We start from the raw sequence: 27,895 nt of genomic DNA, 5'->3' as shown, positions 1-27,895 counted from the left end.
CAGCTTAAAAAAATTGGAGAAATGCTTGGAACAGTGATTACGGAGTGTAAGGAGATGTTGAAAAATAAAAAAAATCTACTCAAAATAATTTGTTTTTCTCTTCTTTTTCTAAGGACTTTTTCTATCAAACCTCGTACACATAAGTGTAGCTTTCTAGCATATTTCATTTTGTTGTTTAACCTCTCCCCCAACACACACCAAAAGTGATAATAGATTTCATTTAGCTTCTGACCAAATCTATTTAACTAAAAAATGTTTCTGAGAGCTGAAGACCAGCTGCACAATAAATTATCCATGTATAGTGCAAGTAATTGCCAAAATGAAATTTATAATAATTGTCATGTTACAACTAACTTATAAATTAATTAGATATTAAATAAAAATCATAACACATACGATTTGTTGCCCAGTTCTAAGTTTGCATACATCTCATTAAGAAATTCTAATTTAGCTTTAATATCTTCACAGTTTCTATGCGATTCTAGAAATACATTATACTCTTTTTTAATCAGTCTTAGTTTCTCAATTGTTTTTTCATCTGATAGAATCTGAGAATTTAAACTAGACAATTCAGTTTTATAATAAGTTATTTCTTCTCCTAACTCTGCAGATTTCTTATTACTAATAGACAGCTCATACTTTAAGTTTTCTATATTTTGTGTTAGCAGAGAATTTCTGTCAATGAGTTCAGATATAACACATTCATTTGAGGCTTTTAAGTTTCTCAGTTCATGAACTTCTGCTTTTACATTTTCTGAAGCTGTTTTTTCAAGCTGTAAAAAAAGAGTGGATTTTCCATATAAAATTGGTTGTATGATTACTTTGCAATTTTTATTTTATTCAATGAATATGTGTTAGTGTTATAGTAACTACTGTATATTATTATTGTACTTTTTTCATTGTACTTTAAATAGTATCCATTTTCTGTTGCTCTTTCTTAAATATCTCTTGCAAATATTGCAACTGAGTATTAATTTGAACTTAAAACAAATCTGTTGTTTTTGTCGTAAAAAGTAATATATTACTATTTTTTAAATAAACATTCTATGTAAATTTAACAAAAATGAGAAGTGTTAACTAAAAGTGATACTTTCAGTTTATTCACTTAAGAAGAATTATTCACAGAAAAATAACTGTTACAGAAAGAAATTTTTTTTTGATTGCAAGATATTACAGTTTTAAAAAAAATTAGAGCTTAATATGATAATTTTAGAAATATTTTTCGTCGCATGATTTTCACTTCATTAAGACCAAATTGAGTTTTTCAGATAAGAAATAATGAAACATCCCAATGCAATTTGGGATTTTGCATCCCAATTTTGTTTATTCTTGTTGGACTAACAATAAAAATATACAGCATGTCAGTCATAAAATATAATTTAGTCATTACAATATTGGCTATGATTGGCCTGCTGAAAACAATGAAACTGGTTATTTTCTGCTATGTACGAGGGTTATTTTTTTCAAGGTCCGATCGATCACAAAATGAAAAACACAGTGAAAAAAAATTTTTATTTGTAACAAGTACTTACATACTGACGCTATTTCCCTACATAGTTGCCACTACGATTTAGACATTTGTCGTAGTGTGGTACTAACTTTCCAATACCTTTGTTATAGAACGGAGCTGCCTGTGTTTTCAGCCATGTTTCTACGCTGGTCTGCAGCTTGATGCCTGTGCCAAAATGTTGTACTCCTAGCCAGCGTTTCATGTAAGCAAAGAGGTGAAAATTGGATAGAGCTAAGTCCAGGCTGTATGGTGGGTGATCAAACACTTCCCAACGAAAACGCTGCAGGAGCTTCTTGCATTGTCATGGAGAAAGACAATGCCTGATGACAACATTCCTCTCCGCTTATTCTGAATTGCCTTTCGTAGACGTTGAAGAGCCACATAGTATCAGGCTGCAGTGATGGTCGTGCCACGTTCCATGAATTCCACCAAGAGAACTCCATTCCGGTCCCAGAACACAGTAGCCATACACTTTCTGTTGGAGAAGGTTCGCTTGAACTTCTTTGGTTTACTGGGAGAATGAGAATGCATCCACTGTTTGGATTGTTCTTTTGTTTCTTCAGTTTCAAAATGGACTCATGTCTCGTCCCCTGTGATAATTTTGTTCAAAAAATCTTCTCCTTCATTGTGGTAGCGCTAAAGAAACGTTAGGTAGGTGTCCATTTTCATTGTTTTGTGATGGTCGGACAGCATCTTGGGAACCCATCTCACACACAGTTTGCGGTACTGAAGTCTCTCACTCACAATGGTGTAGAGAGCTGACCTTGATATTTCAGGAAACGAATCACTCAATACAGAAATTCTGAACTGACGATTTTCTTGAATTGCCTCATCCACTCGCTCAACAAGATCATCGGCTGACACTCACTTCCTTCCCTGACCGCATGCATCATGAACATCTGCACGTCCTGCTTTAAAATTCCTGCACCATTGTCGCACTTTGCTGTCACTCATTGAAGTTTTACTGTACACATTACTTATTCGTCTATGAATTTCAGCTGCAATACACCCCTCAGCCTGAAGAAATTGAATTACCGCATGCTCTTCACACTTGGCGGGAGATGCTATTGTTGTAGACATGTTTACATGCTAGCTGCGTGTTCAGAACTAAACAGTGATTGAAGGCCATACTAGAGACTCTGCGCAACACATATGCGCAAAGGTTCATCTGATTTTTGCGCGGGTTTTTATTACGCAACCAATCGGACCTTGAAAAAAAAAATAACCTTCGTAGATTGACAGTTTTGTGTACCATTGAGAGAAAAAAGATTTGTACCTAAATTGTAAATTATTTACAAATTTAATAAGATTCTAATAATAATTTTTCCTTTCATAACAAGCAGATACACTGAAAAAAAAGGTAGTGAATGGGTAAAGCATTGCACATATACACGTGCACACACTAAGAAAAAATACTGATCACCTAGAATAAACATTAGATAATTTATAAGCTTAACACCATACAGCTTATGTCGGTCTCCTATAACATAAAATTACTCTGCAAAATTCATGTATTTATACACACAATATTAAAGTCAAAGTGCTATCCTAACACAACCCAAAAAGTCAAAATAAATACTGTGTTGTACATCACTTGAAACATATAATATTTTATTATGATTGAATTCTATTGGGGTTTCTACTTAGCTCAGTATCATGTTCTGTGTAATAAATCCTGCCAAAGTAACAATTGCATTACAAAAATAATAATAATAATAATAGCAAAACCTGATAATTTTTTTGAACATTTTCTAGATCCATCTTCAGTGTTTCATACATCTCCAACTGCTTCCTTAGTAGTTCGCACTCAGATGAAAGACCTTGCAGTAATCCATCTTTCTTCTCAAGAGAAGATACCTTGAATGAATAAACAATCAAAGAGATAACAATAAACAGATAACAAATATCACATGCACGCACACAAACGTTTAATTTACTTAACTGTAATCACATTTAATCATTTACATATTTTCTTTTATACATTATTTTCAAAAACCCCCAAAAAATAAAAACTCAATAGATAATATGAATACACCAACCATGAACAAGTCCAGTTATTTTTATTTGGCTTGTTTGTTAAAAAACATTAATCGCTCACCAATTAATACATCAGTCAATATCAAAATCATTTCTTCTACAATATGATATTTTTTTTGGTTAACTGGCATTTCTCCTGCCACCACCCCATTCGGTCACCCTAGAGCATAGACCAAACATCAGTGCCAAGATACGGCTACTCTGCCTCTAAAACAGTTTAGCGACCTCATTACCTAAAAGCTCCTAATGAGCTGCCTATCAGCGTGAGCGGATTAAGCAGGGTGCTATTCACCACCCGCTTATGTGTCCCAACCGCTCACTTTTCAAACTAACTCTAAATCGAGGAGGCGAACCCCTTGTTACTAATTAAAGTCATTAAAGTTAATAATATAAAATACAGCAATTTAGGCTCGGTCGCTGTATGCCAGCTAGTGCCTGTCCACCATTTAAAGCTCTTGTATCTGGCTGGTGGCCAGCCATTATCTCAGGAAAAACTTCCCACAGCGGCGCTATAGGAATCAGTATTACCCAGATTAATTAAAAAACTCTAGCGATGACGGTTGAACTTCGCTACCTCATTGAGGAACTCCCACTCAGTCCGACAATGCTGTTCTCGCCACACTGACTCGCCGTTTTCACTGAGTGGCCAGTTTTCCCCCTGACCTCTAAGTTCCAGGGTGGCCCGTCTCGGGCCCCCCCAAGAGCAGGGCAGTCGAACATCATATGCTCGTTCGACTGGACCTCAGCCGCTAGGTGAAGCCGAAACAGATATTGCTTCAAACCCACATGTTTGGTGAGCACATGGGCACCCGCTGCCCTTAAAAATGAATTCCGAGGCACACCATCCCCCCAGATCCTGTATAAACCTATACAAGGATCTTCCCTTAGTTGTGGTGTGTCATTCATCAAGCTGCCATGCCTCCATCGCGAGGCGCCATAGTCTCTTCCACAGGCGGGAAATGGGCAACTGAACGAAATTCAGATCCGGTGCATTGTGATCGCCATTCCGCTCCGGTTCTAGCCCGGCTTGAAACCACATCCCAAATGCCTCGACTTCCCGACCTCTTCGCAACTTCCACATGGCTGCCTGAACTTTCACCAATAAATTGACTGGGAGAGTCTTTCCCAATACGGTGGTAGCCTCGTAGGAGGTTGTTTTAAAAACACCAGTGCATACTATCAAGGCTCTGTGCTGGGCAATCCTTAAATTTTGAAGCAGTGCTCTATTTCTATCCAACCTATGCGCCCAAATTGGCGCCGCGTATGCGATCATGTTCTTGAAGACACCTCAGTACACAAAGTACATTTGACGGCCCAACAGCCCGTAATCCTTCCGAGCATTCCTTCTAAGTTTGTGCATCACAGAGACTGCATCCGCTGCAACTTGCTTAATGTGGTTGCTAAAAAGCAACTTATCAAACATAACACCTAGGTACTTATGAACCCTTACTCGGCTGATTACACAGCCTTTTTTACTTAATGTGGGGGTTACGACTGCTTGATAATTTGTCTGCCTTCAGAAGCATAAACTTCGTCTTGGGCACAGAAATCTTTAAATTTTGCATGTCCATCCAGCCCTTGGCGGTTGATAAAACCGCCTGTGCCCTAATCTCTAGCTGCGGTTGTGAATTACCACGAACTAAAAGGAAACAGTCATCGGCGAAAGCCTGGGCCGTGACCCCTTCTGGAAATATCAAGCCCAGAAATCCATCAAACACCAGGTTCCACAGCAGGGGACCGAGAACGGAACCCTGCGGGGCTTCCCCTGGTGACGGATTTTTCCACAACTACGTGCGCATCCAGTGCAGGTGAGGAAGCGATTGATAGATTATACAAGCTGGTGTGTAATATTTATGAAAAAGGGGAAGTTCCGTCAGACTTCAAAAAAAGTGTTATAGTCATGATACCAAAGAAAGCAGGGGCAGATAAATGTGAAGAATACAGAACAATTAGTTTAACTAGTCATGCATCAAAAATCTTAACTAGAATTCTATACAGAAGAATTGAGAGGAGAGTGGAAGAAGTGTTAGGAGAAGACCAATTTCGTTTCAGGAAAAGTATAGGGACAAGGGAAGCAATTTTAGGCCTCAGATTAATAGCAGAAGAAAGTTTAAAGAAAAACAAACCAACATACTTGGCGTTTATAGACCTAGAAAAGGCATTCGATAACGTAGACTGGAATAAAATGTTCAGCATTTTAAAAAATTAGGGTTCAAACACAGAGATAGAAGAATTGCTAACATGTACAGGAACTAAACAGCAACAGTAATAATTGAAAAACATAAGGAAGAAGCCGTAATAAGAAAGGGAGTCTGACAAGGATGTTCCCTATCCCCGTTACTTTTTAATCTTTACATGGAACTAGCAGTTAATGATGTTAAAGAACAATTTAGATTCGGAGTAACAATACAAGGTGAAAAGATAAAGATGCTACGATTTGCTGATGATATAGTAATTTTAGCCGAGAGTAAAAAGGATTTAGAAGAAACAACGAATGGCATAGATGAAGATGCAATAGTTCTTGCGTAGGAACGCAAGAACTATCGCATGAAAATAAACAAATACAAAACAAAAGTAATGAAATGTATTAGAAATAGCAAAGATGGACCAATGTATGTGAAAATAGGAGGAGAAAAGATTATGGAGGTAGAAGTTTATGAAGTTCATAATCTTAGTAAGATTATGAAGTTTTGTTATTTGGGTAGTAGAATTATTAAAGATGGACGAAGCAGGAGCGATATAAAATGCCGAATAGCACAAGCTAAACGAGCCTTCAGTCAGAAATATAATTTGTTAACATCAAAAATTAATTTAAATGTCAGGAAAAAATTTTTGAAAGTATATGTTTGGAGTGTCACTTTATATGGAAGTGAAGCTTGGACAATCGGAGTATCTGAGAAGAAAAGATTAGAAGCTTTTGAAATGTGGTGCTATAGGAGAATGTTAAAAATCAGATGGGTGGATAAAGTGACAAATGAAGAGGTATTGCGGCAAATAGATGAAGAAAGAAGCATTTGGATAAATATAGTTAAAAGAAGAGACAGACTTATAGGCCACATACTAAGGCATCCTGGAATGGTCACTTTTATATTAGAAGGACAGGTAGAAGGAAAAAATTGTGTAGGCAGGCCATGTTTGGAATATGTAAAACAAATTGTTAGGGATGTAGGGATGTAGGGGGTATACTGAATTGAAATGACTAGCACTAGATAGGGAATCTTGGAGAGCTGCATCAAACCAGTCAAATGACTGAAGACAAAAAAAAAACGTGCGCATCCTTAAACAGAGCCGTGCGGTTAGAAAAATAGTCTCTTACCACGGCCTGCAGGGCTTCAGGAACATTGCGGCGTTCCAATTTATAGAGGACAGAACTCCAACACAAGGACTCCCTTAATGGACTTGTGGAGCTCGCCCAAGGCCTCACCCGTTACCGGCTTGAAGCCCCGAACTCCCTCCACAACCTGGTCGACCTTGCCTGACAGTCGACTGACGACTGAGTCTAGCGCAAGGTTCACACCCTGGAGGCCTTCACATTTTATTGCCAGACCCGACACCATCAGTGAACATTCGCTCAGGTATGCGTCCACTAACTGACGAAACTCAAGAGCGACTCTCGATTCTTTTTTGGAGGAGATCTTGGACCATTTGGCCCGCATCTCCTCAATCCGCCCTATGCTTCCAGCCCCAGAGGTCACCTGCTTTTCAACAGGCTTCCCTTCCGAGACCTTAGGACCAGGAGCAGTTTTAGTGCTTCCGCTTTCCACTGGCAGTTAACATCAGGTGATGCAAAGATGAGAACAGCAGTACTGAAGATGGTCACAATCATGACTGAAATGGTTTGGAATAAATTATTAAAAACATTTAGTACAACCAAATTTTTTAAATAACTTATTTTTTTAAATAATTTTTGTATTTAAAAAACAGAATTAATCATTATGTAAAGTGCATAATGATTAATTATCTAGTTACTTATTTATTTTATATAGTTAGTTACTATACATTAATCAGTTTTTTTAACAACTGTGAAACGTTTTTCTATTAAAATAAAACAATTTTATTTAAATAGCTTCATATTATGGACTTTTTATAATTACTAATTTTTATTTTTAAAAACAGTTGATTTTAATAAAATACAATACTAGAATGCATTTTTCATTGGTTTTTTTCATTTCAGCTGTATTTATTCTTATTTAAGTACCAAGCCTTATCACATGCAAAGCTGATTTGAAAGTCTGTAGCTGATCTGAATTTAATTTCTTTACTTCCTTTTAATAATACAAAGGCTAATATTTTAAATAAGGTCTGTTTTTTTTAATACAAAGAAACTAGTGAAGATATGTCATAAATGTTTTGTTATTTCACTCTTTACACTTATGCTAATTTTGTAGATCTTGTATCTTGAATGTTTAAATATTTATCATAGCGTTTTAGTAAATTGTTGTTAAGACAATGCTGCCTGTGAAGAAAACCAGTCTCCAAATGCTGTTTTCACTTCACTGTTGTCAAACCACTGACAGCTGAGAAACTCCTTCAGGTCAAAGAACAGCTGGTAATCACTTGGTGCAAGGTCTGGGGCTTTACAGTGGGTGGTCCATTTGCTCCCATCCAAAAGATCTGATTCAGATCTTTGAACAGCAGAATGAGGTCATGCATTGTTATGTAGCAACAAAAATCCAGATGAAAGTAGGTCATGTCACTTATTCTGTATGGCACACTGAAGCTTCATCAAGTACTCGCAGTATACAGCTGAGTTTATCGTTATCCCTTTGGGCATAAAATCGACTAACAGGACACGTCTTACCCAAAATATGGTTACCATAATCATGCGTGTTGACATTATCTGTTTGGCTTTCACTTTGACTGGAGATGTTGTATGTCATTTCCATTCACTACTGCTTTAAAGCTGAAGTGATGTGAAAAACCCAAGTTCATTCCCTGTAACAGTGCGGTCCAAAAGTTTCATCTCCTTCCTCACTGTATCTGGTCAAAATGTTGGAGCTAGCCATTCTCCTTTTTTGGTATTCTGGGAGCAGCCTGGAAACCCATTGTGAACACTGTTTTTTGATCTGAAAGATTTCAAAAATGATTTTGTATAGCATTGACCTTGAAACTTGTGGGAATATTAGTGACAAAATGGAAATCATGAATTGTCAGGCTTGAACAAATTTTTGCATCAACTTCACACACCAAATTGTCTGTGATTACAGAAGATCAACCGAATCACGGTTCATCATGGACATTGTCCCACCAATCGTCTTACTCATTTACATACCTTGGCTTCCACTCACTCAATTGTTTGAAACATTTCAGCTTCACAGTATAAACCATACATCTCGATTCCCCCCCCACCTCGAGGGGAGAAGAACCCACCTCGTAGCGTGTCCGGTCGCTACACCACCCCCTCCGTTCCTAGCCAGCAGTGGCTTTAACGGAGGACTTCTTCTCGCCCTCAAACTGATGCACACCACAGCTTACAGTTTAGGCCCCGCAGAGATGCCACCGATGCAGATGCCCCAAGGGACATCTACATCGGTAAAGTTCACCCCGAGATAGATTTACAAGTTTATGCCTTCAGAATGAAGACAATGGACACCTGCAGCTACCACGTCGCCCTCAAGAACTAAGCTAGAAACCTAACCGCAGAAAGAAGACCCCGCGCCTAGATCCTGCTATAATGAGCCACTTTCTGAATGTCTCAGATCGCACTAACAGCCTCAACAATAAACTTCCCACTAAAGTTTAACATCAAAATTTTGACCTAGTTCCCTTAAGAACCCCGCTTAATACTCTAATGAGTTTCTATCTGACTCTGTTCCGGTCTGCCCGGGAGAGGAGAATAAACGCCTACTCCCGTACAGCGCCATCGCGGAGTCCCGCGTGACATTCACCATCTTTCGCAATTGCCGCCGAGACTCCCCTACGTACCACCTGAGCAGCACCCAGAGAAGCCCCGCCGACAGTGATTTAGCTCAAAATGCCCTCGTCGGAGCGCAACCGCACCCACCGGGCAAGAATAGTCCGGCCCACCGACAACAGCCGCAACTCCGCCGACAGCCTGATTCAATGCATACCACAAATACATCTAACCGAGGCACGCTGCCTAAGCGCCTACCTTCGGCCAGTCAACTGCCCAGGCGGTCCCTAGCCACCCAGGTTCCTAACACCTACTAAATTCCTTCGGCGGTCCTGCTCAGGGCGAGGAAGCGAAGGAAGCCAGCAACTACTTTCCACTCACTACGAGTCCTCCAGTTGACTCGTAGATCCAAAACAGAGTTTACTCTCTCGAGTTCCCTACTAACTCTGGTACGTTCAACTTCGTACCGGGGACATATGTAGAGGACATGGTCCACAGTTTCATCGACCCTACAGTCCGGACAGAAGCCGGAATCAACCAACCTAAACTTAGCCAATTTGTCCCTAAATGCACCATGTCCTGAAAGGAACTGAGTGGTATGCCGATGGGGGATACCCAGCTAATCGCTCGCAACTCCCTAACATCGGGGAATATACCATGCGTATAACGACCTGTTAAAGAAGTGTTCCACCTATCTTGCTAAGAGTCAAAACCTTGGTCTTCGATCTCACGCATACGCCCAGCAGTAAGAAGGCCAGCCTTCTTAGCAACATACCGCTGGCTACGTTCCGTAGCCGAAATATCCGCAGGTTTGATGCCTGCAATCACAGTTACCGCCTCTCGCGAGACATTCTTGTAACCACCGACAACCGCTAACAGAAGAAGACTCTGGGCTTGTAAAATAATGTCCCTATAACAGTATAAACCATACAGTGACACTACAACTATAAATGGCGTCTGCATTTGTGAAAGATGCGCAAGACATGCCAGGAGCCAGGGTGCAAGCATGATTTGACAGCCATGCAAAATTTAAATAGCTGCAGTCAATGAGACGTTACTGGAAAAACAGCCCTCATATTACCATCACTAAATTCATCTAATTTAGCTAGCTATCTTATTTAAACAGCTTTATCAATTACAAGTTGGGTAATAATACTAGAATACCTTAATAAATGCTATTGAGAAACAAGTTCCAATCCTCTAAGAAGAATCCAGAATTTATAAAGAGTAAATTTATCTCATTTCAGCTACTCTAAGATTTTATTTTTTTGCCTCAATTAATTCACCACCTAAAATCAAAGCTTGTGCATGGGAATATGAAAATGGAATTTTTGTAGTTATGAAAATACCATGCCTGACTGGAATTCTAACTTAGGACTGGAGGTAAACATAATTTTACTTTTATCATTAATTTCAATTACTTATTTCTTTGTAGAAGATCTGTGCTACCAACTACATTAATAATTACCAATTTTTACTCGAACTAAAATGATTACTTGTTCTTTTGACAATTTATATTAAAATACATCATTTAAACTTTGTTGCCTTACTTAGAAGTCCTGTTTCATCAACATTAAAGATGTCCTTTATAATCTCATAACCCCAACATATTTTTAACCCTTTGTTCTGTACCATTAATTGATAACAATATTGTTTACTTTGTTATTAATTTTGCTGAATTTTTTTCATGTAAAGAATTTTGCTTTCATTTTCAATGTTAATCCATAATTTGGAATGTTACCTGAAAAGAATGGAATATTACAGAGACCTCATCTAACCATTCATAACTAGTGTTAAAAAACTTTTAGACCTGTTCCTTTGATTGTATGTCTTCTGTAAAAATAGCTAAATCTGAGCCTATCATCAAGGGAACCAGATTAAAATTATGGTAACGATACCTTATTACCCTTTTTATATAACATATGATATTCATTTTTTTTTAAATCATTCATAATAAAAATACATAAGAAATTTTATGGCGTTTAGTTGTCAATAAACCACGAACAAATGATAATTAAATCTATAAAAAACAAAATTTTTTTCCAACATTGTTGGTAATCTAAACTTACCATTTTCTGGTTTAACACAGTTAACCTCATTTCAAAATCAATCTTATTTTCATTATTATCTTTTTTAAGTTCCTTTTCCAAATTTGCCCAATTTTTGGCAGCTTTATCATAATTTACATGAAGTTTATGAAGATCTTGTTTTACAGCACTGTTTTCACATCTTAAACTGAATTACAAAGAAATAAAATTTAATATAAAGTAAATTAAGACTACAACATGACATTAATGTCATGTAATAACCATTAACAATAATACATATAATTTCAGTTTATTAATAAAGAAATACAGTTTATTTTGCAGAATAATAACAATAATTTATATTGTTTGCTAAAAATCCCATACAATTACCATAATAAAATATTTTATAGGATGTATTTAAAAACAAAGTTTTAATTATTTAGTGGTAGTATTAACATGAACTAGACAAAATATTTATATCAGATCAATTTAATTTTCTATTAACTGTAACCTTTCTTATAACTGTAACCTTAAACTTACATTTTCTCTTAGTATTGTCTTATTATCAGAACTCTTAATTGTGAATAATAGAAATATTTAACAAAACTAATACTGAGAGTAAGTAAAATTAGTTAGAATTTGTAATGATATTAATTAAGTTTTAATCACATTCAATTTTTGTTATTCTTTAAGTCTTTATTATCAGAACACTGTTTAAGAGAGACCAGTCTGCATCTACAATAATAACATAAAAATGTTGATGAATGGTTGATAAAAATATCATTACTAAACAATAACACCTCATAATCAAATATAATAGCTGTAAACTCTAAATGAGAAATAGTGTTCTCTTCTAATGAATTTAAAATAGAATTGCATCAATTAATTGCTCGATGCAAGAACAGCTTGTTTTTGTATTAAACGTTTTTTATGTATTTAAATTAATTTTTCAGCATATTACTTTTAGTTCATGATTTATTCAAGAGATTGGGGAAAATGAAGAAAGAAGATGAAGATTGGAGAGCCATCTGCATTTCCCTTCAGTACACTTTGTGACTGTTAATAGGCATTGCTTTTATGATACTAGAAATATAAAAAATAGGCTTATTAACATTAATGTTTATGATTCAGTTTCTGTTAGTAATCCCAATCCTACTGAATTAGTAGACAATAATAACAAGAGTCCGATGTATTTCACATAGGACAAAATGGGTCGCAGGTTACTGGTTATAAATTAAAAGATATCAAGAAATACAACCATTCCCTTCAAAGAATGACTCGATTGGTGATCCCAATTATATGCCTTCCATTCAAAGTAGCTTTGATCCACTGTCATGTCTTTTACTGAAAATGACATGTTTACCATGTGACAGTCATCATGAGCTTGTGGTGTCACAAGCACCACTAGTTGAAAGATTACACTTAGTTAATGAAAGATACAGTAGTTAATGAAAGATTGAAAACACTAAGAAATTAGTGCCATATTCTGATGCTGAATATGAGGCAGTAGGAAAAACATTTTTAGAAATCATGTGTGTAATTGTCAATCATTATAAATGTTTCAAAAATCCAAATTCAGCAGCATTTAAAATTTATTTTTAACCAAATTATGTAAATACCTGTCCAAATGTACATACACTTTTTTTTATTTGTTAAATATTAACACATTTTAAACTTTGAGCAATATGTAATTCTTTAAATTCAATTTAAAAAACAATTACATAAGATTTTGTTTTTAACAAAGATTTTCCTGGAAATAGATGAATCACATCAGAATGCAGGTCAACAAAAAAAAAAAAAAAAAATTTCCATCAAAAATAACAAAGCATGCTCATATTTAAACAATTAATTACTTTCTGATGATTTTTTGGATAAACATTTTCAGAACAAGATCAAGATTTAGTACTATACAACCAATAGTGTAAAAGGTGTATTATATGTGGTTGTAAACAACAAGCATATGAACTAAGTAAACAGTATGAAACAACTTATTCTTATAGCAACAGAGCTTTCGTTTTACATATTTAGACCTTAATCCACCAAACATATAGTCTAATAATTATAAAATTATTAGATTGTATTAGATCATTAACTAACTTAAAAAAAAAACAAAAACTATACATACGATTCATTATCAAGAAGGAGTTGGGCATGTATTTCATTAAGAGATATTAATTTAACTTTAATCTCATCACATTTTTTGTGGGATTCTAGAAGAACCTTATACTCTTCGTCAATTAAAACAAGTTCCTCTATTCTTTTTTTGTTTGATAATAACTTTGCATTTAAATTAAACAATTCAGATTTATAACTGGCAATAGCTTCCTCTAATTTTTCTATTTTGTTGTTGCTATCAGACAACTCAGATTTCAAGGCTTCTAAGTTTTGAGTTAATGCAGCATTACTTTCACCAAGTTCAGATACAACACATAGGTTTGAGGAATGTAAATTTTCTAACTCATGAACCTCTGCTCTTAAACTCCCTGCAATTATTTTTTCATGCTGTAACAAAAAATATAATATCTATTATCACTATCTCTAGATTTGTGATTTAAAGATTCAGTGTGTAAATAGCTATTAAAATAGAAAAAATTTGTATAATTCGCAAAGATAGAGGAAGAGTAGATGGGGGAGGAGGTCACTAAAATGGTGTTGAAAATTGCCTCAATCTTGAGTGAAATGTGCCTCTGTAAACAAAACATATGGGAGTTGTCGATTTCTTTTCTACCAGTTGCTGAACTACAAGCGAAGCAGACTGTCATGTGTGTAGATGTTGAACATCTGTTTAACCATCCTCCAAACTGTTGACTGCTAAACTCCAATCTGCTTAAAAAGACATGTACAGACTCCTTGACTGCAGTGAACTGCATAGATAATTTCATCAATAACAGGATCGTGGTAGACAGATCATTCATAGCTGGTATGAATACTAGGTACTGAACCTGTTTCCCAATGATTGTCTTAAAGTCACAAATTGTTTAGGGACCTGGAATCCTGTGGTTAGGAAAAGCTATTTCATATTCTACTGCAGCAGCTGTAGCATTACCATTACACACACATAAAATGCGTAACGTATCAGCATATTCCTCTGTTTGTAAATAAGTACGGCATTACTTTAATGGCAGACCAATCACTTCAAACTAAACTTCACAGAAAACCTTCGCTAACAACAGTACAGTTCATAGTGCCCCATTATACTTTAAAGTACCTTACACAATGACAAACACTAATACAGTATTGTAATATTGCTGATCAGCTATTGTTATTTTATTGCCAACTTTGAAATATAAACTTTTCAAATAATTTATTGTTATTCTGTGTAAAAACAAATTATCAAAGTAATTTTTTATTTTAAAATAGTTTTATAATTTCCATCAGTTTTTTAAAACTTTTTAACAGTAAAATTTGTTTTTACAAAATTACAAATATTTCACATCATGAAAAAAGAATTTGATTTATTAAACTTATCTTACACTAATTTTCAAGTAAATTTTCAACAAGTCTTGTTTAAAGATTTTATGTGTATTTCAACCATTTAACAAAATTATTGTGCAAACATAAAAAACAGGGTTTTTTACCCCCAATGTTTTGGTTTTATACCAGATTTATCAAACTACTGCAGATATAGTTCTTACATATATTTTATTAAATTTTTCAGCTCAGTTGCAATAAAATGTCACTAAAAAGTCTTAAAAAGTTAAGCAAGACCTTATTTTACACAAGTAGCTGAAATCCAAATGAAATCGTTCACTATCTGCAACTTACATATAAAGCATTTCAGTGCGTATGTTCATTTTCCATTATTTTCACAAGTAGAATGCATTGGGAAAGTCCTAGGAGAACTTCGCGACTGAATTTTCTATTAAAATACATTATACAAAAAGTAAATTTATTTTACAAATAAAAAATACCTGATAGAGAAGTATCAACACCAAAGTTAAAAAGATTATATTTAGTTAACAAATACAAATGAACTGCACAAATACAAAAATTGTTCTGAAAGCTATTTTTCAATTTGCTTGCCTCTACCAAGGTTGACAGAAACAGAAATACCCTAAGCTGAACAAGTTTTATACCAATGAAACCCTACTGTGTGTAGGCATAGAAGAGAATTTGTTAAAATGATGGGCTCAAAAACACTTCAGTAATTTTTGTGTAGATTCTCAAAACAAGATGTTATTCAAATTTGATACCAGCCAAAAATGATTTACATCAATTTTGGGTAAATTTTTTATGTATTAACTTAATCAATGGCTTCCAAAAGCTACCGATTCTTCACCGAAGTATCTGGGATTACTGTTGTTAAGTCGTCTTAGTAAGTTTAGGAAACTCATTAAATGAGAAATAGATTTTATTTTTTGTTTCTTTTTCATTTATCATTTTGTTTTTATAGAGTTGTCAGTGTAAATTAAGTTGTAAGTATCCCTTTAACATGGTTGGTATCCCTGCTCTCAAGGTCACATAAGACACTCCTCACTTTCTTGTTTCAGTTGCAAAGCCATGGCTGATGTGAGTGTGGGAGTGTTTCCAAAGTTGAGCACTTGGTCATATGTTTGTTGGGATGACAATGCACAGAGCATACAATTTCACAAATAAGGAATGCATTCTAACCAGCTATTATGGATTATAATCAAACTGTGTGACTGATCAAACTGTGTGTTGAAGGCTGTGCTTTACTATAGAATTTCCTAATGTGATGGTCCACGCGAGTGTTGATATTTTCTGATGAATGTGTAATTTATGAGGCAGGAATGTGTTTACAGGGATAATGAGAATCCTCACTTTGTGCACAAATTGAAAAGGAATCTAGTTATGTGGTGGACTCTTGCATAAAATGACAACATAAAATTTCAGATCTTTCATGCTTTGTAAATATTTCTGCTGTTTGTTCAATTTCTATGGTGTTTCATGTTTGCAAAGTATAATAAAAAAAATTTTTTTCACAACAATTTGGTTTTAATTTTTTATTTATTAAAATTGTTATGAAAATTAAGAATAAAAAATTAAAAGCAGGTGATAAAATACAAGAAAAGGTAATAGATATACATAGTTTTAACCAGCACCAATTCCATGGTCATGAGAAGTAAAACAATTCCAAGAGAACCAGTGAAAATGTCAATGATGTGTGGGAACTAATTCACTAAATGAAGCTTAAGAAGATGGTGTTTTACTTTGTATTACATCAGCCAATAAACACTGGTACAGAGGAGAAAAGTTGTCTGTCTCATGTTCCTTTTCAACTCTCACACGGAAGAATTATAAAAGATCTGAAAGATAAATTAGAGCAAAGTAAGTAAACAAGAAGAGAAAATAAATGTGATGATTTATTGATAACATTGTTCTTTTATAAGAAAGTAAAAATGCATCAATGAATAAAATACAGGATGATAAATACAAAATGAGAGGCCTTAAGAAAAATAACAAATAAAAGTATTTTTGCAGAACCTTGCAGACTTGCATTATGTTGATAGATTATATTTTTTTATGAAACCCATGTTTTTTAATTTGATAATAGAGATCAAGCAGGTAAATGTATATTAGAAAGCAGAGACTTCCAAAAAATGAATTTACTATAGAATGTCAGTTGGCAACATGGTATTAATAATTCTTGTATTAAAATATCAATATAGAAATATTATAGTAATAATAGCAAAACCTGATAATTTTGTTGAACATCCTTTAGATCTGCCTTCAGTGCCTCGGATATTTCCAACTGCTTTCTCAGTTCAGATGAAAGATCCTTAAGTAACGTATCTTTCTTTTCAAGAGATAACACCTGTAACCAATAAATGTCCGTAATGTTATATTATTATTATACTGTAATTTTTCAGAAGACAAATAAGTATTTATACATACAGAAATGCAAACATTTATCTTAAAGCTAAAATTAAACAGTTTTTAGATGTCTATAAACGTGAAAGAAAGACATCTAAACATCATATTTCTTGATAAATTGTTTAAGATGTTTTACAGAAAATAACTACAACTTTATATTAAACAATTTCATTTTTTTTCTCTAATACTCCAAAATACTAAATGTCATCAACTACAGACATTATCTTTAGCAATTACTTTCAAACAAGTACATTAGACTCGCCATAAGGAAAGTTCTGGAAGAAATGAGAACCTGTATTCTGAATATATATTTAGTATACAATATTGGTAATGCATTTAAACTTACCATGTTTTGGTTTGCCTCAGCCAACTTGCTTTCAAAGTGGATCTTAATTTCATTGTTCGTATTTTTAAGTCTCTTTTCCAAATTTTTCCAATCTTTCACATCTTTATCATACTCTACACGTAATCTATGTTGATCCTCCTTTAGACCATTATACTCACTTCTCAAACTGAGTTACATGAAACAAAGTGAGATTTACATAACATATTAACAGTAATGTCATGGTGATGATTACTAGGTATAAAGTTAATGAACTATATCTTTTTGGTCGTTCTACAGTCACCCAAACAGTTAAATGTTAGGGGTTGCATAATGGTAATTCTTTTCAGATGATTATCCAAGGAATATTTTACAATTTAATACTTTTTGTTGAATTTATTAAAAATATAATTTTTATTGGCTAATTTGAATGCTATTTAAATTTTGCGATGGACTTTTTATACCAAACTTCACAGAGGTTCATTGTGCTTATAATCCAGACTAAATTTAGTAAACTGGGTCTAATGCTTAATTTTTATATCTTTCATCTCTCTGTAGAACATTCTGTTATTTCTGTGGAAGAAATAAAGTCAGTACAGTGGAAGTCAGAAGTGGAAATAACACAAACAGAAGCAATTTATAAGCGGTGTCTAATAATGAATAATTTATAAAAGCATAAAAATGAATTATTTTTGCACACAGATCTTGAATATTTGTTGGTAAGAAGAAATAAAAAACATAACCACTCATACACATCACTTCTTATAGTACTCAAAATATTAATGTTACACCAAAGTATTTTGTTCTCTACCAAGAATGAAATTGAAAAACAAATGATAATGTTTTAATTAAGAAAAAAATATTCAGATTATCACTCTCGTACAGCATACAACAATTAGAGGTGGAAACCAAAAAGTTACATCCCACTTTACTAGATTTTCCCAAAAATATATTCTTCAATATATTAAACACATTTGATATTGTGTTTAAAAAAGTTCAAAAGATTCAGTAGATTTTTTTCTACAAGGCTCATACAATACCTTACTACAAAGGCGAAAAGAAAATAATAATTAACAGCAACTTAATGCGCTTTTAATGTAAAAATTGGAAAAACAATAAGATAAGGTAAGAAACATTGTTAGATTCTGTACTGCTGGTGGAAAGCTAGGTTTGACTTCTGTCTTTGATATAATATATACTTGATTGTAATTTAGACAGATGTGTAAAGAACTATCACCAAAAAAGAGCAGTAAACACAAATACATTCAAATTTAGACCCAAACCACACAATTTTAAGAAATGAATTACAGCAAGTAAAGCTGGTTAATTTCAACTGAATTATAATTTGAGATACTGTCTCTTGTTTAAATTAAATGCAATTTTCCATAGTATACAACAACACACCTAAGGAAAAGAAGGCAACAGCTTGGTTGCATTATCAAAGTGGCAGGTTGGGAGTGTAAATAAATATCTGGCTAATCTATGAATCAAACTGATAAGGCCAAAATGCGATGATCCCTTCTCATAGTGTTCATTTCAAAGACAATCATTTACAAAATACTTCATTACGGATGGCAACTTTGCTGAAAAGTTAAAAAAACATGTATAGTTGGAATAAATCATTTGATCCTTGAGGTAGGGCTAGTTAAGTAGTACGTACCTCCTCCTCCTTAGTGGCTACATCAACAGATTTTGTCCCATTCATGTAAGCTAAAAATCCAACAATTGCAACTGCACCTGATTAGAACTGAGATTCATGTGAATGAGCCCTATGTCGCAAAATGTATATCCATAGATTGCATGATTTAATGCTTGAAGTAACAAACACAAGAATGTGGCTCTATCCATACACAACATAATGTAAACAGTAAGGAAAATAGAGCAGAAAATATTGTAATCTGATGAGGGAAAAACTCAATACATAAACTATTTAGCAAATAAAAAAGCACACTTATTGAATCATTTTATTTAAATCAGATAGTGTAATCTATAATATCTGCATTCAACTTGCAAAGAAGAGGACAACACTTGCTGATAGATCCCCACAATAGTCAGACAATATCAAGAAATTAAACACTGGTTGGATAGATATTTTTACAGCATCAGATTTTTTTTTAATACCATTACATCTAGGAGATTCAAATTTTCTTCTATTTTAATAAATTGGTTTTTAGAAGGTATATTTTTTAAAACAATTGAAAGCCCTAGTACATATGTACACTCTTTTATTTGCTTCTCCTCCTCTATCCTTAAAATATTGTCATAAAATAAAAATATTGAATTTTTTCTTAGTATTTAATATGACACAGATGAGAAAAAAGTAGTACAAATAAAAAGAAAAATAGTATTTTTTTCATAATTTCTTTGACAGAATTAAATGTAGAAAAGGTCAGACAACTTAGTGGAAATTAAAATAAACTGTGGAGGTAAAAATCTGTGGGAGTAAGGAAAAAAAGAAATTGTGTTTTCTTTTAGAAGCCAAGTATAATGAATTGATATTGTACTGCAATTAAAATACTGTATTTATTGTGTAATTCACGCTACTCAATTTTTTTAAATATTCATAAATATTATTATTACTATTAATATTATTGAATATTATTCAAATTTTGTTGTTTAGTCACCCCCACACAGCAAAATCAATAGGTTTCATTTAGTTTCTGGCCAAATCTATTTAACCAAAAAACTTTCTGTGAATTGAAAATATGTTGCAAAATAAACTATCCGTGAATAGTGCAAGTAATCCCAAAATGAAATTTATAATAATTGTCATATTATAACTTATAAATTAATTAGATGTTATGTAAAAATCATAAGTAATACATACGATTTGTTGTCCAGTTCTAATTTTGCATACATTTCATTAAGAATTTCTAATTTAGCTTCTATATCTTCACAGTTTTTATGAGATTCTAGTAATATATTATACTCTTTTTCAATCAGTCTTAGTTTCTCAATTGTTTTTTCATCTGATAGAATCTGAGAATTTAAACTAAACAATTCAGTTTTATAATAAGTTATTTCTTCTCCTAATTCTGCTGATTTCTTATTACTAATAGACAGCTCATTCTTTAAGGTTTCTATATTTTGTGTTAGCAGAGAATTTCTGTCTGTGAGTTCAGATACAACACATTCATTTGAGGCTTCTAAGTTTTTCAGTTCATAAATCTCTGCTTTTAAATTTTCTGAAACTGTTTTTTCAAGCTGTAAAAAATAAGAGTGAATTTCCTATATAAAAGTGGTTATATAATTATTTTGTAATTTTTATTTTAATCAGTGAATAAGTGTTATATAACTATTGTAATTTATATTGTATTTTTTCAGTGAATAAAAAAAAATTTAGAAATAATTATTCAGTACTATAAAAAATTCATTATTTGTGGTTATTCCATTTAATTCTGAAGTGAAAATAAAGAAAATAGGAGGTTTAATACATTATCTTTCAAGAATAAAAGGGATTTTGCTTTACAATTTGCATGTGCAGCATGTATAGTAAAGTTTAAATGTTATTGTTATTACCACAACCACCTAACTCATGTGTTTGTAAATTACAATACAGAAAGAACTAGTTTTTGATATTTACGTAGTTCCTTATGAAGAATATGCGGGTACTTTAAACAGTGTCAATTTTCTACTGTTCTTTCTTAAATATGTTTTGTAAATAGTGCAGTAGAACATCAATAAATTTTTGTTTTGTCGGAAAAGTAATATATTACTATTTTTTAAAAATATTCTCTGCATATATTTGGCAAAATAAGTACTAAATAAAAAAAAAAATATTCCAAATCTAAGTAAAGTATCTGAAAGCTGGAGTCAAACACATTCATTGGTTGTTACCTGAGGGATTGTCACTGAGGAAGTTTACTACCTCACCTAGAAAAAACAGTAAATCATTTACAAGTGAATTTACAGAGTAAAATTACTCTGCAAAATTCATGCATTTGTATACATGACGTTAAAGTCAAGTGGTATCCTAATTCAACCCACAAAATCAAAACAAGTGATGTATTGAACATCGAATATTTTATAATGATTGAATTCTTTTGTGGTTTCTACTTAGCTCAGTATCATTTCTGTGTAATAAATCCTGCTAAAGTAGCAATTGCATTAAAAACATAATAAGAATAGCAAAACCTCATAATTTTTTTGAACATTTTCTAGATCCATCTTCAGTGCTTCATACATCTCCAACTGCTTCCTTAGCAGTTCGCACTCAGAGGAAAGATCTTGCAGTAATCCATCTTTCTTCTCAAAAGATGATACCTTGAATGAATAAATAATCACAAACGGTTAGTATTAATAATAATAATAATAATATATTCAATGAAAAGGTAACAAACAAACACAGTAAAAATTTGATAAATAAATTCTAATATACAAAAACCTATTTTAGCTTATGTGTGTGGTTTTAGAAGAAACAATGAACGGCATAGATGAAGTCCTACGCAAGAACTATCGTATGAAAATAAACAAGAACAAAACAAAAGTAATGAAATGTAGTAGAAATAACAAAGATGGACCACTGAATGTGAAAATAGGAGGAGAAAAGATTATGGAGGTAGAAGAATTTTGTTATTTGGGAAGTAGAATTACTAAAGAAGGACTAAGCAGGAGCGATATAAAATGCCGAATAGCACAAGCGAAACGAGCCTTCAGTAAGAAATATAATTTGTTTACATCAAAAATTAGTTTAAATATCAGGAAAAGATTTTTTAAAGTATATGTTTGAAGTGTCGCTTTATATGGAAGTGAAACTTGGACAATCGGAGTATCTGAGAAGAAAAGATTAGAAGCTTTTGAAATGCGGTGCTATAGGAGAATGTTAAAAATCAGATGGGTGGATAAAGTGACAAATGAAGAGGTATTGCGGCAAATAGATGACGAAAGAAGCATTTGGAAAAATATAGTTAAAAGAAGAGACAAACTTATAGGCCACATACTAAGGCATCCTGGAATAGTCGCTTTAATATTGGAAGGACAGGTAGAAGGAAAAAATTGTGTTGGCAGGCCACGTTTGGAATATGTAAAACAAATTGTTAGGGATGTAGGATGTAGAAGGTATTCTGAAATGAAACGACTAGCACTAGATAGGGAATCTTGGAGAGCTGCATCAAGCCAGTCAAAAGACTGAAGACAAAAAAAAACTCACACGAATCATCAAAATCACTGTCATTCTTAGAAATGAACTTCATCAACTAACTCTAAATTTCTTCATCATTCAGAATCTGGAACCCATAATCACTTTCTATTTCTTCCAGCCAATCCCGCACATCGTCTTCGGTTATTACAGCTCTTCTTTTTTCTGGAAAATCTTACGAAGGTTCATAGAGATAATTTTTCAATTCGTGTTCAACATTCATACTAGGCATGCACACCAAGGTTGTCTTTTTTAGTTAATTCCACGCATCATTAAAAAATTTCACAAAAATTCCTCGTTTATCAGCAATTAATAAATCCTACTCCTCTTCTTCTAACACTGCGAGAACTTTGTCAAACATTTTTGCTGAGTTTTTTTACATGTAATTACCACCCCTAGTCCATAGGCTGAATTAGTGATGTAGCATCAGGTGGCAAAAGTTTTACAGTAATCGCTTAAAAGCTTCTCAGGAAGAGAATGTGCAGGTGTGTTATCCAAAATTAAATTAGCTCTCACCTTTTCATCAGGTATTTTTAGGACATCTTTTTTAAATTGACTAACGGCAGTAATAAATTAATGAAAAAACCAATCTTTGAAAATGTTTAAATTAAACCATCCTTTGTTTTGAGTGATAATAATTAACAGGATGAAGGTGTAGTATTTTTTAAAGTGTGTGGAAGTTCTGATTTACAAACATCTGTCAATGTCTTCCAACATGCATTCGCGCAAAAAAGAATATTTGAGTCTGTCTTTATTTAACTGACGTCCTGGCAAATTTTTCAAACTTTAGAGCTTGCGTGTTTTTTGGAAGTGATCTCCAAAAAAACATTGGTTTCGTCTCCATTGTATATTTGTTACGATTGCAGCGATTCATCTTTAACGAGTTCGTTTAACTTAACTTTAAATGGTTCCATTTCTTCCGTGGGTGTACTACAAGGTTACCCGTGCGTCATGTGATTATTTAAACAATGTCTGTTTCAAAATTGGGATAAGCATTCGTCACTGGCCTCAAATTTTTGCATCCCTAAGTGAAGTGCAATTTTTTTTGCCAGAATTTGTATTTCTGTACCTTGGATATTTATTCCACCTTAAGCGGTGCTGCATAAACCACTTACAAAACACAATCTTCCAAATCTTGATTAGTTGTAAGTTTCTTGTGTTTTCATTCATTTTTTGAATTTCTGGAAGAAAATGTTGATGAAAATTTAACAAGCTTTTCTTTTGATTTTTTAATATATGAAAAGTCATATTCTTCCATATTCTTCGCACTAATCTGAAACACTAGTTCCAGCCTCTAATTTTCTTAGCAACTTCAGTTTCAGTCCGATGTAACCCATTTGCTTTTAACACTCGTACCACTAGACTTATCGATACACATTTTACCAATTAGGCAAAGATCTAAGAAGTAACTTAACAAAAAAATAATAAAGATTACTTAGCAAACTAATTTTTAAATACTATATTAAAAACCAGCATCTAAATTACGATCAGAATTTTAACAAGAATCTAAAACAATCAAACTGACTCTAAACAACAATGGCGAACCTGGACATTACTCTCTTTCTGTTTAACCTCCGCAACCACCGTAAAGTATTAGTTCAGAGGATGACATGTGTGGTTAATTGAAACCCAACCACCAAAGAACACCGGTATCCACGATCTTATATTCAAATCCATATAAAAATAACTGCCTTTACTAGGATTCAAACCTATGTAGTCTTGACTTTGAAATCAGCTGATTTGCGATGGGCAAGTTAACCACTAGACCAGCCCGATGGCCACAGATACTACTCTAAAAGAAGCATTACACAGTCTGTATATCATGGCCATGGGCAGTTTGCAGTGACACCAATATGAATTATGTTAATTATCGACATATTAGTTAATGCATCACTTAATCTTAAATTAATAGTTCTTTCTAAATTGTGTATATAACAAAAACTTGCTTTATGTGAAAAGTAAATTCAGAATACTTGATGGAATTTTCAAGTTGTATTATTTATATAAATTATGATTTTATATTTTATTTTATATAAAGCTAGTCCATTAATTAGAACATTGACTGTACATCAATCACAAACAAATCCAGTTAATGCATTTTCACTTGGCTTGTTTGCTAAAGAGAAACTTTTTGACGAAAGAACTTTCACGTTATCATCGCCCAGATCAAACATGTGATCAATAAAAGTTTATAAACAAAATAAAACTAATGTTAGATTAAAATTAAAGTATTAAAAAACTAAAAGCTTAAAAACTTACAACTAATATCACATACAGGGTAAAAAATAGAAAGTTAAAAAAAAACTTAAACGCTAATATCACAGATAAGATATCAGTAAAACTTAAAACTAATATCACATAAATCTTACAATTAATATCACAGTCAGAATCTAACAGTAAAATAAATTTATTTAAAACTAAAAAATTTAACAACAAAATCCATTAAGGGGTGTTAAGGGCCCTTCACGAATAGCAAAGATTAACGTTCTAAAAAACTATAATATATACAAACATTAAAACTAGGTAAATATTACATTTTGTTAAACATTTTTATACTCTGTAGAATAAAAGTACCTGATCTATCACTTGCTTGGTCTAGGATACGGCCAATGTTTTGGGATAATTTAAATTTGCAACGCAAGGCAACATACATATGCAATCTAACAGGATGTGGCACACAGTTAGGCAGTCACATCTTCACATAGTGGTGTGTATCCTGCTGACATGACGTACTGGTTTGTGACTCTGGTATGTCCTAAATGCAATCAACAGAGGACCACTTCCTCTCGACAACTTTTTCTGCAAGAGGAGTCCCATGGGAACACAGAATCTTTAATATGCCGGAGTTTATTATCAATGGTAGCCGTCCAGTCACCTTGCCACTTAGCTCGAAGAGACTTTTATACAGTCAGAAGCAGTAGCAGTGGTTAAAGGAGGTTGTTTGCACACATTTTTAACAGCGGAATGTGCAAGTTCTACCTGAAATTCCCACATGGCTAGGAATCCAACAGAAACATATGTGTGTTGCGATGGTACAACTCAGCAATTGCGTTATAGATTTATAGATTTCAGTGACCAAAGTAAGTCTAGAATAGAAATCTACTAAATCTTGGAGTGCACTACATGAGTCGCTACAAATAAGGATATATTGGTACTTAGGGTTAATGAAATTCACAGCCTTATTTATAGCATGTAGTTCACCAGTAAACACATTCGTAATACCAGATAGACCAAAGATATAAGTTCTATCATTGACAACAAATGCACAACCAACAGTATTGTTCTATTTCGATCCATCAGTGTATACTACTGTGTTTGGGTTTATCTTGAAAAAAATATAGTAAAACATTTGCTAGAAGATGGTAGGTGGTGTTGATTTTTTATTGTATATCGAAAGGTCAAAGAAAATTGATAAGATTGATTCCCCGCAGAGGATATAAGCACAAATACATTGGAAAAAATGTGTATCAACATCTATAAGGTGCAGTAGACGTCGGCTACGAACACTTACAGGTGCAAACGTGGATGGTCCTCATACCTTCCTAAATTAGGATTCCCAAGGATTGAGTCAAAAGCCGGGTTTTATTTGGCTGCCTTTTGAGATGGGTCCTGTCTATCCCAAAGTGATGGCTTACTGCAGTCAACAAGTTAGGTTGCGACAGGGCTTGATCTAAATGCAACTGTCATAAGCCAAAGAAAAGCATGATGTACATCATCCAGCAATTTAAGGACGGTATGACGCGCTGAAGAGTAGGAGACAACAACCATAATCTAAACGGGCACCAACTAAGAAATAATAAATGCGTGTCATACATGACCGTTCAGCTCCCCAGTTGATGACTGCTGTGGCTGTTGAATGGGACGTAATAATATATATATAAATATTATATATATATATATATATATATATATACATCAGATAACAGAAACAAAAGGCTGCACACAGTTATTATTATGTTGATGGCTATAGAAAACAAGGTGGCACTAAAAACACTTCTTTGATGTACTCCATTTTCTAAGATAACGCTACCCGATAGAGAATCTTCAACACAAACATGGAAAGTTCAGTCATTTAAGAAACTTCTGATAAAAGTAACCATGTTGGCCTTGACTCCCCATTCTTTGAGGGTGTATAGAATACTACGTTGGTAGGCCGTGTCAAATGCCTTTCTGATATCAAAAAATATAACTACGAGGCGCTGGCATAGTAGGAAAGCGTTTTGAATGGCTGTTACCATTGACACTAAATTGTCAATGGAGGATTGTCCTTGGCAGAAACCATACTGTTATGGAGATACAAAACGCCATGACTTTCTAAGTACCATGTGAGCCTGCAGTTCTCATTCTCTCCATCACTTTGCATAAAATACTTGTCAAAGAGAGAAGGTGGTAGGGTTAAGGGGTTTCCTTTGTATTTACCAGGTTTAAGTACTAGTACGACAATAGCTTCTGATCAGGCCAAAGGGAACACTTGTGAAGAGAATAGACTATTATAAATACACAATAGGTGTTGTAGTGCCAAATTAGAAAGCTGTGAGAGCATACTGAGATGAATGTAGTCAGGTACAGGGGAGGTGTCACATTAAGTTTTTAAATGGGTGTGACAACTTCTTGAATAAAAATGGGGTGTTTAATTCACCAACCAAATCACCTATGTTTAACAATAGTACTTGCATCTGTAATTTGCATCTCTGAAATTCATTACTGCATGATGAGGTGAAGGACACCGAATGGAAATGTCTGCCAAAATACTTGCCACTCTAGAAGGCGATGTAAGGAGTTCTCCTTCATGAATGAGTCCGAGAACAGATTGTTTTGGTGATCTGCAGATTATACAGATCTTTTCCCACACAGTAGACGTAGGAGTAGTGGCGTGAGATGGTGTCCACATATTTCCTCTGTGACTTCCTCCTAGCGTCTAAGAATACCCGATGACATACCGCTCTAGTCTTTCGGTACAAATCTAGGTGTTTGTTTCTAGGCCTGCGGTTAAATTTGCACAAGGCTCGTCATAGATTGCTAATAATGTTTTGGCAATAGCATTCCGTCAAGGAACGGAAAGACGTCTTAGGTTTCTTCATGTTTGTGGTACATATCTATACGCATTGTCTCTAGTATCAGTCATGTAAAAGAGGTAAGTTCATCAAGGGCATCTGCACCATCGTTGTACTGT

General features: G+C 33.8%; 1 protein-coding gene across 1 annotated transcript in view; it reads right to left on the bottom strand.

Moving 5' to 3' along the window:
- LOC142317611 (uncharacterized) overlaps nucleotides 1-21,526 on the bottom strand; it is a 36,177-nt gene extending 14,651 nt beyond the window's left edge. The window contains exons 1-8 of the mRNA XM_075354168.1: nucleotides 21,509-21,526; nucleotides 20,413-20,789; nucleotides 17,610-17,775; nucleotides 17,085-17,204; nucleotides 13,554-13,930; nucleotides 11,471-11,636; nucleotides 3,239-3,367; nucleotides 397-773 (exon numbers count right to left, since the gene is read on the bottom strand). Of these exons, the coding sequence (XP_075210283.1) occupies nucleotides 397-773; nucleotides 3,239-3,367; nucleotides 11,471-11,636; nucleotides 13,554-13,930; nucleotides 17,085-17,204; nucleotides 17,610-17,775; nucleotides 20,413-20,789; nucleotides 21,509-21,526 (1,730 nt within the window). The remainder of the gene's footprint in view (nucleotides 1-396; nucleotides 774-3,238; nucleotides 3,368-11,470; nucleotides 11,637-13,553; nucleotides 13,931-17,084; nucleotides 17,205-17,609; nucleotides 17,776-20,412; nucleotides 20,790-21,508) is intronic.
- Between the last annotated feature and the right edge of the window lie 6,369 nt (nucleotides 21,527-27,895).

Source organism: Lycorma delicatula, chromosome 1 (genome assembly GCF_047948215.1).
Source record: "Lycorma delicatula isolate Av1 chromosome 1, ASM4794821v1, whole genome shotgun sequence".
Taxonomy (NCBI): domain Eukaryota; kingdom Metazoa; phylum Arthropoda; class Insecta; order Hemiptera; family Fulgoridae; genus Lycorma; species Lycorma delicatula.
Note: the sequence above shows the minus strand (reverse complement) of the source record. Positions and strands in the feature narration are given on the sequence as shown.